The 16,492-nt window shown below is 40.5% G+C and overlaps 1 protein-coding gene across 2 annotated transcripts in view; it reads left to right on the top strand.

The window, feature by feature from the left end:
• Positions 1-16,492, top strand: part of LOC131555366 (protein ELYS-like) — a 40,227-nt gene that overhangs the window by 15,546 nt on the left and 8,189 nt on the right. The window contains exons 8-29 of one of the 2 annotated variants that reach the window (XM_058801325.1): positions 1,584-1,734; positions 2,450-2,582; positions 2,669-2,850; positions 3,315-3,376; positions 4,123-4,251; positions 6,339-6,429; positions 6,513-6,602; positions 6,785-6,925; positions 7,690-7,785; positions 7,910-8,003; positions 8,303-8,426; positions 8,529-8,585; positions 9,761-9,907; positions 10,645-10,832; positions 11,005-11,149; positions 11,245-11,376; positions 11,921-12,068; positions 12,154-12,304; positions 12,850-12,957; positions 13,422-13,617; positions 14,471-14,665; positions 15,848-16,277. In XM_058801325.1, the coding sequence (XP_058657308.1) occupies positions 1,584-1,734; positions 2,450-2,582; positions 2,669-2,850; positions 3,315-3,376; positions 4,123-4,251; positions 6,339-6,429; positions 6,513-6,602; positions 6,785-6,925; positions 7,690-7,785; positions 7,910-8,003; positions 8,303-8,426; positions 8,529-8,585; positions 9,761-9,907; positions 10,645-10,832; positions 11,005-11,149; positions 11,245-11,376; positions 11,921-12,068; positions 12,154-12,304; positions 12,850-12,957; positions 13,422-13,617; positions 14,471-14,665; positions 15,848-16,277 (3,190 nt within the window). Of the gene's footprint in view, positions 1-1,583; positions 1,735-2,449; positions 2,583-2,668; positions 2,851-3,314; positions 3,377-4,122; positions 4,252-6,338; positions 6,430-6,512; positions 6,603-6,784; positions 6,926-7,680; positions 7,786-7,909; positions 8,004-8,302; positions 8,427-8,528; positions 8,586-9,760; positions 9,908-10,644; positions 10,833-11,004; positions 11,150-11,244; positions 11,377-11,920; positions 12,069-12,153; positions 12,305-12,849; positions 12,958-13,421; positions 13,618-14,470; positions 14,666-15,847; positions 16,278-16,492 lie in introns of both variants that reach the window. The other variant, XM_058801324.1, reaches the window with a different exon arrangement.

Here is a 16,492-nt window from a genome sequence, read left to right as displayed (position 1 = left end):
GCAGACTGTACAACCAGTAGTACATTCACAGGCATGTGTAGAAAGATTATAACAGGAACCAATCTTAGAAGGCTGTTGAAGAGAGCTGAACATCTGCACCCTCTGAGGAGGAAAAACAGGTTCTTCAGCTGGCTTACAGATAAACCACTTAATAGTGTACTTTCATGCTGAGACCTGATAGCATCTACTTCCAAAAAATCCCCACAAAACAATTCTTAATCCATTCCCAAGGGATGCATCACGATAGGATCTGTGCTCACCAGTGGACACTTAAGTGTTGGAATTCTTATTGTGGTCACAGATTGGTCAGTATGACATGATGGCTCTCTTCTCGTTGGTCTTCAGTGACATAAAATTCAAGAGTAGTTCCCATTTGCCAGGCCAAGCTTCAGTAAACAAGGAGCAATTAATTTACTGCTGCTCCTTGTTCACTGAGTATGTGTCATAGGAGCTTAAAACATTTGTCTGCTTACATCACTGCTGTACATCCCAGGAATCAGACCTGAGGCTATGAAACCATGCATTTTTGACTTCATATCATGGTAGAAGTCACAAATGGACCTTTTGGAACATGTGGCACTGTATTTTTATAAACGTGTCAGACTTGAGTCTCTGTTGCCTTCAAGGCTGGTTTAAATCTGCTCAAGTAAGAAAATGGAAAGATACTCTTAAATTAGACTTGCAAAGAGCTCTTTTAGATCATCTCAGCAGCTGCTGTATCTTGCAGATCAGTTCATGGTCCTGGAGCATATCCTTACCTTTGTTCTGCACAAGGCTTGAGTACAGTCTCTGTGTTCGTGTCAGTGTCTGACCAGTGAAATTCCTTTGAACACTGTCCTGTTTAACTGATCTGGAATGTCATTTCTCAATATCTTCTATGCACTGGAGTTCCTTAACTTAGATTTGCTTACCCCAGTGTGGAGAACCTAAAACAAGCTGCTTTGGTTAGAAGTTGTCTTTGGCGGGAACTATTTGGTATTACTTTCTCCTTCCCCTCTGCACTGAAAGGTGGAATGGCTCTTCATATATGAATGAAAGCAGAAATTTCTAGACATTAAAATTAATGCAGGATAGGTTTATGGAATTTTAGTGCTTTATCTTCTGGAACTGTCTTTTGGAATGGTGAATTTCTTGTTCAGGACATCATCTCTGTTAAAATTGGTTTTAGTGATTAGTTATCCTACAGTGAAGATGAGGTTCTTTGCTTAGGCTTCATGTTAGTTTTTCAAAGAGATGGTTTTGGTTTTTCTTATCTGCCTTGCATACATCTGTTACTTCCAAAATTCCTTAATAAAATATTGTGAACTGTGCATGCTTCAGAGCAAAGTTTTGCTAAGGAAATGCTAATATTTGAAAATGTGCAAAGCCTTTTCAGCCAATATCTGTTAAAATTTGACACTTAATTCTTTTGAATGTCAGATTTTTCTTATTTGCTATCAGAAATAAGTTCATTAGAAATAAATAAGTTTATTAGAAATAAACAGTACAATATGCATGTTATATTAGATATATACATTCTTTCTTAGTGGATCTCATGAAAATTAGCTTTCTTTTTTTTTTTTTTTTTTTTTCTCCCCACACAGGGTTTGGAATACTGTGATGAAAGGTACAGTTTAGACCTCACTGGTGGAATCTTTCCCTTGAGAGGGCAGACCAGCAATACTAAATTACTCAGCTGTCAGACCATAGAGAAATTTCGCAACCATGCTGACAGAGAGGATAACGTTAATGAAGGTTTGTTCTGATGTCCCTGCTTGGTTATTCTGAACTGCATGGTTTGGAAATCTCAGCAATGAATGCTGTTCTGTACCCACAGTCTTAAAATCTTAAGTATTCATCTAGCTGATCTTGCTGGGCTTATTTAAAAAGTAAAATTGTTTGCTGAAGTTATGTGGGACTTTTTTATCCCTCTGAACTTCATATTTTAAGGGAAAAAGTAGGCTTTATTTTATGTTTGCTGGGATGCTGGAGCAGTGTATGGGGTCATCTGTATAAGTGTGGTCAGTCAGTTTGTTCTGCCAGTTGTCTGCATGGAATAGTAAGACCCTTCTGTCTCTTGCTTAGGAATGTTACCTGAATATTTTTCATACTGCTCAAGCCTCTGGTTGCATCCATTTAGCACCTGGTCACTACTTGTGTTGCCTAGGGCTCAGTATTGGAGCCAGTTCTATTTGATATCTTTTTTTGATGATCTGGATGAACAACTTGATGAGCTAATAATTGTGTATTTGGTTTGTTTTGGAACAGATACAATTTGAAAGAGAGGCAGTATGATTAAAACCTATCACATTGACATTTGCTACTCTGTATATTGTTTTTATCATTCTTAATAAAGTCTTGTGTTTCTTGAGTGCAATAATAGAATTAAGCCAAAATAGAAAGTGATACTTTAAAACCACCAAATATCTCATATTTTCTACAGTAAGAAACAATGTCTTGTCGTTGACAGTAATCTCTCCTGACACCAGTGTATCAATCTTCAGTTGGCAAGTGAATACCTATGGTCAGGGAAAACCATCTACTTATTTGGGAGTGTTTGACATCAATCGCTGGTATCATGCCCAAATGCCAGACTCGCTGAGGTAGGTCTTAATTAAGAGGCTTCAATATCCCTACAAAAGGTTAATTTGAAAATTGCTATTGAACTTACACACTTGTTTTCTTTAAGGCCAGAAGAATTCCTTCATGATTGCCCCTATTTTGCCCTGTGGTCACTGGATCCTGTAATAAGCATGACTTCTCCAAACCTCATTTTGGATATTCTGGTACACGAGCGTAGTCTGAGTCGGGGAGTTCCTCCTTCTTATCCACCACCTGAACAGTTCTTTAATCCAAGCACCTATAATTTTGGTAGGTATTTCACTGCTTCTCTTTTGAATAGTGGCAAGCTTTGGTGGAGGTGAAATGCCACTTGAGTGGTTCTCTTTCTTGTTCATTGTTTGTCACATGAAAACCAAACCAATAAAAGCCCCACAAACCTTCTCCAACCTGGTTACTGTGTCCTGACAAGGCACTTAGTCTTGTGAAACATATCTGACAGGCAGCTGAGTTTTGGATTTTGGAGCTTCTGTAACATGGCCTGGGAAGGGGTGATGGTCCCAAAATGAAAAGTCTTTGAGCTGAGGCCCAAAGCACAGCACTAGATAGCTCTCAAGTCTCTAGAGACAGAGAGTAACTCCTTTTTATGGGATGTGTGTAAGTGATGTGAGGAAGGAAAGTGGTGCTGGAGGTTTGTCTTTGCAGACAGCAGTATTTATAAAGCATAAACTGGTGAGAAGGTGCCAGGGTCTGTCAAATGTTCCTTGTTTCTGCAGATGTGACCTGCTTGCTCAGCTCGGGAGTTGTTCACATGACTTGCACCGGCTTCCAGAAGGAGGTGACTTTTTTACTGTATTGAAAGTGTCAAGAGATGAACCTTTGGTAACTTTTCTCTTGCAGTGCTTTGAGTGTCAGAGACCACTTGATGCTCACACTGCCCATCCACATGCTTAGCTGCAGTCATATTGTGCCAGTTTCATGCAGATGGCACTGTTGTAGGGAGGCATGAGCAGGGATTGAATGGCTGGAAAGGATGGGTGTGGTGGAAGCTGGGGAAATGTTTACTTCTTTGTATGGTGTGGAGTTGGGGTCTTGATCCCTGATGAACTTGAGCATGGAGAGAGGTAAAAGTGATTTAACTGTTGAGGAAGAAATGCATGTTTTTTCTGTCAGCCTTGGCCAAATTCTGATTTCTGAGCCACTGCACAGCTTTTGACAAACTCTTTCAAATTAAGTTCCAGCTCACTAAATATACCCATAGAAATCATCTCCTTCACCAATGAGCATAGAGTCTTTCAAAGAATGATTTGAAGTTGTATTAGTTTTAACTTCTACAAAATGTAATTTGTGTCAATGCTCAGGGAAAAGCAAGGCCTGTGTATTGACAGACAGGCTGGAAAATACTTTCTTGCCTTCAGCATTACAAGGATTTTTAAAGAAACTCAAACTGTTAGTGTCTACATAGCAATACTTACCAAAATTGGTAACCTAAAGCCTGCTGCTACTAGTGCAGCTTTCTGACAGTCCAAGTCTTCTTAGTGATTAAATGCTGTCTTAACCTGTGTGTTTTGATTGATGTTTCAGACCCTGAAGTTTTTGAAGAAATCTGGTCCTTTAATAAGTGAAGCCATCCGTGACAGCTACTCTCGGTGTCTTGTAGCTGGCTTGCTGTCTCCAAGACTGGTTGATGTCCAGCCGTCCAGTCTGAGTCAGGTGGGTGTATGCTGGAAAATCCAGAGAGAAATATATGCATCTTGTCTGAAGGCTGTAGAGGCTACTAGACCATGATTTTTGATTGCACACTGCTCTGAGAAGCAGGTTTTGACATACAGTTAGCAGAAGTAATAATGTTTTTCTGACTTGTGAGCAGCCCTGAGAGGTTTGTCTTCAGTGTATGTAAATTCCATGCCTCGGTCTGCATGGGGAAGCATTCAATCAGTGCTGGGCACGTGCATCAGAAGGCAGCTCTCCCTGGGAACAGCCTTCATCCTCTTCATACCCCCAGGGTCTCAGAGCCTTGGGTGCAGGGCAGTAGGGTTGCCCCAATGGTGCTTCCCCCTCAGATGTGCGCTATTACAAACACCAGCTTGCTGCACTAGACGTTATTTCCTTCCAAGGAAGTGCTAACCAGTTATAATGGTGCTCTCTACCTGACAACTGCATCACCACTTCCTCTCATTATCCCTTCATCTGGGAATTTCCCTTCCCTGCACCCTCTCAAACTGATCTTTACCTCTGTAGCCTTTGCCTTGAGCTGTGGTAGCTTGATTTCCTCCTCTTAGACTGCCCTCTTGCTGCAGCACCTGCCTCAGCTGTATCTCTCAACACTGCTGCATTCTGTCTGTCACCACAGTGGCTTCACACCCCTCTCTCGTGCGTTTTCCATTTTCTGTGCAGCAAACTTTGTTTCTCATCTGAAGGTTTCATGAAAGAAGGAGCCTTTGTGATGAACAGCCCATCTTTCTCCAGGCAGGGTCAAAGCTGAAGGGTTCAATGGTCATCATGGAGTGGAGAGCAAGCACTAGGAAGGGGAGAGCAGTCTTCCTCCTGCCTTCATCTTCCTGTCTGTGGGATTCTTCAGCAGACTGTGGAAATGTGTCAGGAAAAATAGCACTTCTGCATAGTGTGGCAGCTAAAACAAATTTGGCAAGCAGACCCAGCCCATAGAATGCTTATTTTGCAAGCCTGGTGTAGGCTTTTACATTCTGATTAGATGTTCTGATGTCAACCCTGGTTGGGAGGTAATTTGGGAAAGCAAGAAGTTTTATGATGACCTTTGCTGAATTGTGACTATATTGTTCAGACACTGCATTAAATAGGGATTGCTTTTGAATACTAGAAAGAAAAAATTCAGAATTAGGGTCAAATAACATGGAATTTTGTTTGGTGCCCTGAGTAGTATTTGGCATGTTTCCTTGTCTGAAACCAGATTTCAGAAAAAGGGGGAAATATCCTGTATGTCTTCTAATATGTAGAAATTGCTCTTAAATGTCATGATTTTCTTAGAATACAAACTTTTAAAATTTGTTTTTAAAAAATAGAGGAAAGAAAGAAAGAAAAATTTGTTGCAGGATCATTTCACCTGAAATAAATGTCTGAGCTTGAATAAGCTGCTACATTATTTCCATGTGTGTGCATGCCTGTGCATTATCCTTCTCAAGGACTGCCATGGCATTAGAATACAGTAATTGAACAGCCTGACATTCCAGACCATTAGAACTGAAATGTTTCCCATTTTTTATGGTGCTTTAACAAATTGAAACCTAATGTTTTGGCTGTCAGAGCTGCTTCCTGTCTTGCTAGTCTCAGGAGCTGCTTGGCCTCAGCTTCACTGTCTCCCTGCAAACACAGTGGTGTTTGCTCTGTCCCCTTCATGTGTTCCTGATGGCAAAGGGGTGTGCCCACAGTGCATTATGGGTCTTAGCAGGGGATGTTACTGGAAATAGTTAACTGGGACTCAGTGAATGAAGACTGAAACCCTGAGGCAAAGAAATAGAGATTGAAACTAGCCTGCATGAAGTTGAAATGTCAGAGGAAAACGTTCCTGTGTTCCTCAAACCAAGCAGCAGTCCAGCCTGTGGGTAGAATGAGGAAAGTGTCAAGAATATGGAACTAGCTGCATTTGCAGCTGATGTCTGAGTGGGTAACCAGTCAGCAGCAAACACTTCTGTCAGTGGCTCAGGTAGCGTCTGATTCAGAGCTACTACAGGGGTCACTGACAGAAACTGCAGTGTTTATCAAGGTGAGACTGAGAGGGAAAGTCTGTGAGGTTGTGATTTGCTTTTGTCTGTTCTGTGCAGGAGGAGCAGTTAGAGGCAGTGCTGTCAGCTGCTGTGCAGACAGGCTCTTTAGAACTTCTGACAGGATGCATTAAACACTGGACTTCTGAAGGTAATGCTGCTTCCACTGTTTTTATGTTTGTGTTTTGGTTAGAAATCATGGCTTCATGTCCTTTTTGTTTTCTGTTTTTAAAGAGCAGCCAAGTTCTGCTGTAAATTTACGGTTTGTTCTTGAGTGGACGTGGAACAAAGTGATCTGTACAAAAGATGAACTGGACCAAATATGTGAGTAGCGGCGTGGTGGTTTTTAAAACCTGGAGTCATTCTTTGTAAAGGATCTTCTTCAGTACTCTGCCAGTGCATGCTGCTGGTTCTTTAAGTGGTTCTTTAAGTCTCTTGTGGTTGTTGTAGTTTGGAAGTGTGCAGTTGCTGTGCTGAGTGATGATTCAATGTTTCTCCTTGACAAGGTGTTCCGCTGTTTGACGGCTCCTGCAACTTCATTGACCCGCAGACATTACAGTCCCTCCAGCACTGCCAGCTGCTGCTGAGCAACCTGAGCACAGTCCTGAACTGTTTTCTAGCAGAAGCCCGAGAGCTTACAGAGAAAGGTTGGTGAGAGCCCTGCTGGGCCTTTGGTGTGATTGTTAACTTTTGGAAGGATGCTTGGGTTTTAACTGTGGAGACAGGAGCTGCTGTTGTTTTGGATGGCAGGGAGAGAGTCAGGTTGAGCTGGGAGGAGGGGTTTAAATCTGATCAGTTGGGACTTTGATTTAAGCCACGTTGAGTTCAGGGGAGCAGCTTGTTGTGGAGTTCATGAGGCTGGGTAGGAGAAGGTACACTGGTTCAGCACTGAGCTGAGTAAGCACCTGGGCAGCAGTTGCAGCAACTGAGTGTGGTAATGCTGAGAAGTGTTCCTAATTAGCTAGCAATTGATAGTTGTGTGCAAATTGCTGGGAAATACAATAGAAACTGAAATATGTAATGTATAAAGGAAGTTCCTTTTGGCTTCTGATGTTATCAATTGTTGTTGGCATCTTGAGGGAAAAAGAGCACTGTAATCTCTTTTACTAAAATAAAAATCTCTGCTACGTGGAAAACATAGTCTTCTTCCTTCCTTATCTTGCAGATAAGACTATAATTTTTCATTTTAATCTTTAGTGATTCTGTTTCTCTGTACTATTTGGTTTTTGTTTTGAGGGTGAACAGTGCTTTTTTTTTTCCTTCAAATTCATGATTGATCCAGGGGGGCAACTACATGTAAGAAGAGATCCACCATGGTGTTTTATACTTTGTGTTTGTTCTGCTGAGGGGAGCTTTGTAAAAATGAGAGGAATATCCAAAACATCTTATGGCTTTTTTTCAGGTTTTACAGACTTGACAAATAAGCAGATGGTAACGAGCCTCATTTCTTTGTATGCACAAGTGGTGATCTGGTTCTGTCGATCCAGTCTCCTTCCCGAGGGTTTAGGTAAGCACAGAGCCTGTAGTACCAAAGCACTTGAGGTTGTGTGGTTTCTGTCTGTCTAGACCAAAGTTTTAGTTGAAAAATGTGGTCTTACTTCTTTAACTTGCTTTTTATTTATCCCCTGTAGATGATCACATGCATTTGTCCAGACCTTTCTACAATTACCCTCTGATTCAGAGCTACTATACGGGTCACCGAGAGAAACTCGAGTGCTTATCAAGGTAAGACTTAGAGGAATTCTCTAGAAAGCTGCCACTGTTAGACTGTGTGAGAGTGATTATTTTTGCATTTAAAACTCTTTGTCTGCACTCCTTGGCATTACATGTAACAGAGCATGAAAGCAAACCTGGAACCCAAAAGGTCATTGCAACTCTTCTCTTGGGTTTGTGCATTGGACTCCTTGATGAAAAAGTTCATTGTGAGCTAAGGACCATCTTTGCTCTGAGTCTGAAATCTGTGACATTGAGAGGCTGGAATGAGTGTTTTACTCTGTGCAAGCCCTTGGTCCCTTTTGTTGCAGAGGCAAATGGGATTCTGATTGCTTGATGATTGATGGAATGGTTTCCCAGCTGGGAGAGGAAGTGGAGAAGTTGTGGCGGAGAGATGAAGGCGGCACTGGGAAATACCCACCTGTTAGTTTACATGTGAGTGTTGTGTTCACTGCAAACCCCAGCAGCAGCAGTCCCCTAAAGCAAATGATGGTGAAAGACAGGAGCATTAAAAAACCTTTTCATCTTTCATTTCAGGCCCTGCTGGATCTCTATTTGCTAGAAAGCATTGAAGAAAGCGACAAACATGCAATTGTATCCTTTCCAGATTGTGTTATTAATTCTTCAGTGTGTGCATATAAAAGTTTTTCATACTTTTCACCTGTGTGTGGTTAGCAACTCTTTTAAATTTATGCCTCAAACACAGTGTGACTGAACACATTTATAATAGAATTAAGTCCTTGACAGAAGCATTTTTAAATTTCTTTCTAGATTGGAAGTTTACTGATTTCTTTTTAAAATGTTTTCTTGAAAATCTCTTCTCCTATGAGAAAACATGTTCCCTAAGTTGAATTCAAGGTAAAAACCTCGCTTAGTTCTTTGCAAATTTTAATGCAGTTAGTTATATTTTAAGATACTTCTATATGTAGCATAGGACTGCTTGTGAGTATGGTGCCCTAAAATGTACTGTTTCAGAGTAAAAGGGTTTGTAACAGTGGCTTTCCAGTTGCTGACTTTTGCCAAAATCATTTGTTTCCCAGCCTTACTAACAGTTTGGTTTTGGGTATTTTTTGTGTGAAAAGTGCAGGCACACTGGATATTCATTGGGCAAAAGCCTAATTTTTAGGCTGCTGGAACATGCAGAAATTACCTTTGTTATTTGTTGGCTAAACCAAGAGTAGAGCCTGGAGAGTAAAAGGGTTAAAAATGGTTCTGGTCCCATGCTGCCTTATTCAGACATGTTCCTAACATGGGATGTCAGAAAGGGAAGATGACACTTTTGAGTGAGGGATCCACATGCAGTTTTAAACACAGTTTCAAGCAGTCAGTGCCAAGTTGCATTGTAAGGGCACCATAATTTGTGTTGGTTGTGTGAAGACAGGAAATGGGGAGAATAAACAGCTGTAGAACTTGTTTTCTTTAATAATTAGGCATTGGATGGTGAAGTGTGTTGCCTGTCCAGCTGGTAGCTTCACTGACAGAAGCAGAAGCCTGGGTTTGTAAGAGCAGTGTATAAACACCCAGTATCTGCCTCTTTGATTGCTTTACAGAAATCCACAAGTGTTTCTTTCTGGAAGTATATTTAGAATACAGTTGTGAGATTAGGACCTGCCTATTGATATAAAGGTTTTTAATAGCTTAAAATGGCAAGATCAATACATTAGGATTTGCTGCTTCCTGTGATGATAATATTACTATGTTTTGCTAAATGTAATGTGATACAAGTTTTTCGTTTTAGTGATTTATTCACCTTAATTAGGTACTCTCAGACAATTTACCTGCTGCTGGACATTATGCATTCCTTTCCAAATAAAACAGAAACTTCAATTGACTCCTTTCCAACTGCCTTTGCTATCCCTTGGGGTCTTGTTAAACTGATTCAAGGGTTTTGGCTTCTAGATCACAATGATTATGAAGTAAGTATGAAACAGTTGAGTTGGACACACATTGCACTGCAGAGCTGTAACCAATAACATTGTTTTAAAAATTGATACTTAGGTATAAGGAGCTATTGACGCATTGGAAGCTTTTTTTTAACACTGGTCTGACATCTTCAGTAACAAGTTATGATTGGAGATTTTGTTTTAACTACTTTAACAGAAAATTGATTGAAACAAAGGAGTAATCAACTTAATGCTTAATATATGCATTTTTAAAGCTGTCCGTGGTTAGGTTTACAGCAGACAGGTTGGGCACTGTTTCTAGAAGAGTGTTTTGGGTACTTGAAGCATGGAAGCTTTGATGATAACAGGAACATTTGAGACTAAAGACAGCAGGAGTGACTTTTCAACCTAATAGCTATTCTTCCTGATACTGAATGTTGTTCTTGTCACTGTGCTAATACGACCAATTTTTTTATAGTGCAAGTTACCAAGTAATGTATTTCTTAAAAGCGCTGTCTGTACACGGGGCTTTGTGAACTTAAAAAAATCTGATTTGTTCCTCTTAAAGCATTCACTCTGTTCTGGGTGGCTGATATTTTTTCCCCTGCAAATAACTGAAGAATTTTACTGATGTGTCCTGGATCAAGTATTTTCTTATTTAGACCTCTGAGTTGGTCTAACCCACGTCCAGCCTTGCTGCAGAAAGTTTTGACTCTTTGTTGCCTGGCTGTGTGTATCTATGGTGATGAAGCTGTTCTCAACTTGTGCAGAATTCCCTGGCCCTGCTCTTCCATCCAGCTACACTCAAGACAGTGTCATGGCAGCACATGAGGATAATCCAGTCCCTGATGTGCCAGGGGGAGCACAGGCGAGCCCTCAGGTACATGCAGATGATGAAGCCGTCCATGTCCAGCAGCAGTGAGGTGCGGCTGTTCCTCACCGTGCTCTTGTCCAACAGGTAAGGAACCTCCCCTCTTTTGGCATTCACATCTTGGGAAATGTGGAGAACTGATGGCACAAATGGGGCTCCCCTCCATTTCCTTTGAGCTTTGAATGGCTACCCTCACTGTGGGGCATCTTTTTGGCCTCAGTGTTTCCATTCTTTTCCATGTCCTAAACCTTAACTGCAGGTGCATGGTGGAGGCTTGGGGTCTGTTGCAGCAACACACCACGAAGTTAAACATAGAAGAGTTGCTAAAGCACATGTATGAAATCTGTCAGGAGATGGGGCTGATGGAGGATTTGCTGAAGCTGCCCTTCACAGACACAGAAAAAGTGAGTTTGGAGAAGAAACAAAAAAAAACTTGTCTCTTTGGCAAGAGAGGAGGCAGAATGGTAATGATGTTTGAAATGTGTTAATTTTCTCACAGGAGTGTTTGGAGAAGTTTTTACAGACCAAATCTGGTGTTCAGAACCATGAATTCCTCTTAGTCCACCATCTGCAGCGTGCCAACTACATCCCAGCACTCCAGCTGAATCAATCCATGAAGGCCCATCTGTTGGTAAGGGTAGCAGTTCTGCTGTGTGAAATTATGAATTAAAACTTACAGACCACGATGGACTCCAGTTAAAAGAGTTTGTTTGCATCTGAGGAATAAATATGTATCTTGTCTTTTTATTCAGTTCCTCAGATCCCTCTGTCATGTATGGTTTAGGTTATGGAAGTTGTTTGTGTTACTTGTTTCTGTGGAATGAAGAGTACGTTGTATGTCGTGTCTCGTATCTGGCTTTTACCTGAGAGCAGTCTAGATGCTCCACAGGTAAAATTTGCCTTATGGTTTTTAGTTGTAAGTTTTGAAGTTGTTTGGAGTTTTTATGTTTTTGTTTTTTTTTACTAGTCTTCCTTGCACTTTCCCAAAACTACCAGGTGAAATTGATGTGTGGTCCTGGGTGGAATCTAGAATTTGCTGTGGTTCTGTGCAGTGGATTTGTTCTCCTTTGTCTGTAGAGCAAATTTAGGCCTTAGTTAGAAAGAGCAGAGACAGTCCTGTGCAATGAACTTCTGGTGAATTGTTAACTTCTTGCTTTGCACATTTCCTTTGTCAGAATGATCGTGATCCTCGTTTGAGAGAGAGAGCAGCAGCCAGAAATTCTCTCTTAGACCAGTATGGCAAGATCCTTCCCACAGTCCAAAGGAAGCTGGCAGTAGAGAGAGCCAAGCCGTACCGTTTGCCTTCATCGGTCTTAAGAGAAGGTAATTTTAGAGAAGGGAACGAGGATGTGGAGCTGGCCATCACTTGGAATGCACAAGGCTGATACTGCTCCCTCTTGCTTTACAGTGCCAAGGCCAAAGCCATTATCAACAGCAACAAGGCAGGCTAATGCAGGAAATGTGCATACAAGAGCAACTTTCATCAGTAAAGTGTTGTCCAAAATTGGAGAAGTATGGCTAGGAAATGAGGAGAAAACAAATACCTCACGATATCATAGGTAAGCAGCCTTTTATAAAAGTTACTCTTAAGCTGAATGTTTGGAGAGGGAGCTGGAGAGAGAGTGAGTTGTAGGAGAAGAGAAAGAGATTTCAGTTTGAATTGTGTTAGTTTTTTGGTGGGAAGGTGGACATAAATAAGCTTTGTTTTGCCTTTCTGCACATATATAACAGCTAACAATCAATTCCTCATGTGCAGTGTTTGGAGAGTTTTTCTGCTATGATAATCTTCTCTATACACATGCACATATTTACATTATGGCCAATGTGTTTACAGTGTTTAAGAAGCTGAAACTCAACCTGTTTGTCACTACCATGAAGCTCTTGGTGTACCAACTTTTATAGACTCATTTGTGTGATCCTCACAGCAATCTTTTACCAGTTCCTGCTTGGTTATTTAAAAATAAGCAGAATTAGCGAGAGTGGAGAAGAGGCTTAAAATTGTCAAGTGATTGTCCTACATGGGATGTAGTTAGACAAACTTGAATTCTGATATGGCTGGGCTTTGAGGGAATAAAAATTGATTATGTTTTCATTTTCCTTCTAGTCCTAGAACTACAGAGCCAGCAGTCAGTACACATCCTCTCCCTAGTGCAGAGTTGCCTGATGCATTTCTTGGGACACCTATTACAAAACTTTCTCAAAGGTGTTCAAGGTATAGTAGATCTACAGACTTTATATTTCAAAACTGTATTGTTTGTCATGTGCATGTGTGTATGCTTTTTTTGATTTACCAAGGATTGTGATGGATTTAGTGTTGCATCTCAAAGAAAAAGTCAACTTAGGGACAAAATTAGGTACACAATTTGAAATGGTCCCTGCATTGAAATGTATATGAGTTTTCTCCGCTACTGAGAATTAGTTCACTTGTGCAACATAAAATTGGGTATTGTTATGTCAGAGGCAGGAATTTAGGAAATTAGGTATGAAATGTAAAGAAATAATGAAAAAATGCTCTAAAGTGCCTGTCACTTGTTTGTGGGACTGATTGATCACCCCCTGCAGTGAGGCTGTATTTCTTGTTTGTCCAGTTTTTGTTCTGCATCATCTGAGATAATCACAGCATGTTTTTTTTCATTTATTAATTGATGTTCCAGTTTGAAATGTGTATTTTAACAGGTTGCTGGATTTGGTGGTTCGTCCTGTTCCTTCCCGCTCAGTGGCACAGGAGGAGAGCTGGCAGTCCCCATGCAGAGCTTCCACTTCTTTTGTGGCATCCAGCCCCCTGAGAACAAATACACAGCGCTCCAGCTCCCAAAACAATCTGCCAAGAGCATCAGAGCTGAATTTACTGGAAACTCCTCGTGTGGTCAAGGTTTGTATTTTAAAAAGTCAGTAGCAACCAACCAAATGAAAAACTTGTGAGGTTTGTTTTAAGTGAAATCACCAAAGTATTTAGTAGAAGTGCTTCTGGATTGAAATTTTTAGTATGCACGTGGTTATTACATACACAGCCCTTTTGGAAGCACTTAGTTGGGAACAGTCTTTAAGCAGGAAGCTTTAATTCTCAGTTGAGACAGCTTGTCCCATAGCTTTGTGAACTAAATTTATTTTTATTGTATGGAACAATTCCATCTTCTCACCTTCTTGTGAAGTATCTAATGAACTAACTTCATCCTCCTCTTTGGAAAACCCTTTCAGTACTGTAAAATAATCTGAGATAAGAGCAGCTGAATGCTTCTACATGAAGATGTGTAGGTATTTCTGCAGCAGTGTCACTTCCTCTTGTGTGTGGCTGATTAATTAAGGAAAAAGCTGTGTCTGCTTCTCTGTAGAATGGCTGTCAGATGCAGTGACTGAAAACACTACTGTGCAGAGTGAAGTTGTGAGCCTTTTATAAGAGCAGTGTAGGAATTGCAAAAATTAGTGGATAGGAGATAACATTGCAGAAAACAAGATGTCATATCCTTGTTTCCTGAAGAAGTAATTTTGAAAAATAGTGTTTATTTTGCTGGCATTGCAAAGACAAATGAAGGGAAATAGAAAAAGCATGCATTTTTGTCTTTACAATGTCAGTATTTTTGGAAGAACAGTGCAGAGGCAAAACTTTCTGCTGCTATAAACCCAGTTCACAGTTTAGGGTAATTATATTTTTGTAATTTAAGCACAGTCTTCTATTTTGATGATTTAATTTGTTCTAAATTAAGTGTTTTTATTTCTTTTCCTAGAGAGCTAAAGTTTTGGCCACATCATCTGGTTTTCCTGGGTTTACTCCTCAGTCTATTCTCAGGTCCAGCCTTCGCACTACACCCCTAGCAACTCCCTCTGCATCCCCAGGACGATCAGTTACTCCTCCTCTACGAGCAAAGGAACCTCGAATATCTTTCAGGGAAGAGAGCTCACATGCAAAGTGGACTGTTGGGGTAAGCTGGCCTGCAGTTAGTGAGTTTTGCAGATGGTGCTGTGATTTAATTTAGATTTATCTATATTCCTTACACTGAGAATCTTGGTTGTGAATCAGAATGGCAGAATTTGGTTTAAAAAAAAAAGATTGTGTTATGCTACACATTTTATAACATGGTGTTCTTGCAGGAACATACTCATAATAAACATCAGGGACCATGGTGGGTTTTACTCAGATGTTCAGCTTGTTAGTTCACCTTTCAGCTGTACCTTTTCAAATGGTAGTGTTGCAGGAAGGTAAGGAATATAGATGGAGCCGCTTGTTTGGGTTTGTTAAATTTTGTAAGTTGAATATCTGGGAAAGTAACAAAAGTCATAAAGATGCATTGACTCTCAACCTGTCATTTTGCAACGTTGGATTTACTTAAGTGATGGTGGAAAGAGACTCCTGATGAAGAGAACTGTAGTGTTTTGTTCTCTCAGGCCTAAAGTTCTCGGGTTAGCTTCTTGCCTTGTACCAGGAGTAGTATCCATGTACTTTTCAAATGCAGTGGGTCCATCTTGACCAGCTGTGGTCCCTTCTGCTCCTGCAGCTGGATTCTGTGCTTCAGCCCATCAGCCCATCAGCCAGCTTAATGTGCCCAAATGGGGGGCACAAGAAGGGCATGTGCTGCAATCCCATGTCTGAGCAGCTCTTGTATGTTACAAGGAGCTGCTCAATTGTAACAAGATGTACCCTCTCCTGTATGAAATTCTTACTAATAGTGGCACTGTGCCCAGATTAATTTGCTTGTTCCATGCCACAGGCATAGCTGAACACCAGCATGTTTTAGTCGTGCACAGGTCTTTGTTGAAAGGGCAACCATAAAATAGAGAAATCTTGAGCTAGGGTTTTACTAGGAAAAGCTTTGTCTTCCTGAAAACACACTAGTAAAGCCAGTGAAGAGCCTTCAGAGGGCATTGTGAGCCAGACTGATTTAATCTTAATTCTTCAATGTCATGGAAACTCAATAAGCAATCTAAAATGTAATAATTTTTATACTCAGCCTTAAATCTAAGATAATGCTAGAATGAGAATTAATTTTGCGTTGGTTCACTAAGGGGACATGTGGAACTTAAAAATATCAGTATTTATTGGGGGTTGTTTTGTTTTGCTTTGACAACAAGCAGACTCATGTTGCTGATCTGAACTTTTATTTTAGGTGACAGAAGATGATAAAGCACTATTTGGAACTTCATCTGAGCAGCATCAAGGCTTGGTAGAGGATGCTTGGTCTGAAAGCAGAACTAAACCAACTCTGTTTACTCTGAGCAGTCCTGGGGAAGATCGTGCTGACTTGCAGGAGTCTTTAGAAAGCATGGCTGGAGATGATTTGGAGAAGATGGATGTCAGCAAGGAAAACAGTAACTTCTCTGTCAGATCAGACCAGACTACTTTGGAGTATCATGATGCACAGTCACCTGGTGATTTTGAAGATGATGTCATCTTTATATCTGCTAAACCAGCTAATTCTTCCTCTGAAGCAACTGTTGATGTTCAAGAATTGGAGAAGGAGGAAGAAAGTGAAATGGTTGAAGATAAACCTTTCCAGATAGAACAACCAGATCCTTCAGGGCAAAGAAAAGAAGCAGGTATATTTCATCATGTGATAACCTAAGTTTCTGAATTTTTTAAATGTCTTCAAAATATTGAATTACTGAAGAGTGCAGCAATTAATGATGAGTTTTCAAGTGCTCTGGGCTTTTAAAATGACCTCTGTATTTTAAGTTCTTTTTTCGGTGTCCTGGACCTTATGAATGTATACTTTCCTTGGCTGACTTTTTTTTTTTGTGCAGTTGCAGCTGAA

Source organism: Ammospiza caudacuta, chromosome 3 (assembly GCF_027887145.1).
Source record: "Ammospiza caudacuta isolate bAmmCau1 chromosome 3, bAmmCau1.pri, whole genome shotgun sequence".
Lineage (NCBI taxonomy): Eukaryota > Metazoa > Chordata > Aves > Passeriformes > Passerellidae > Ammospiza > Ammospiza caudacuta.
Note: the sequence above shows the minus strand (reverse complement) of the source record. Positions and strands in the feature narration are given on the sequence as shown.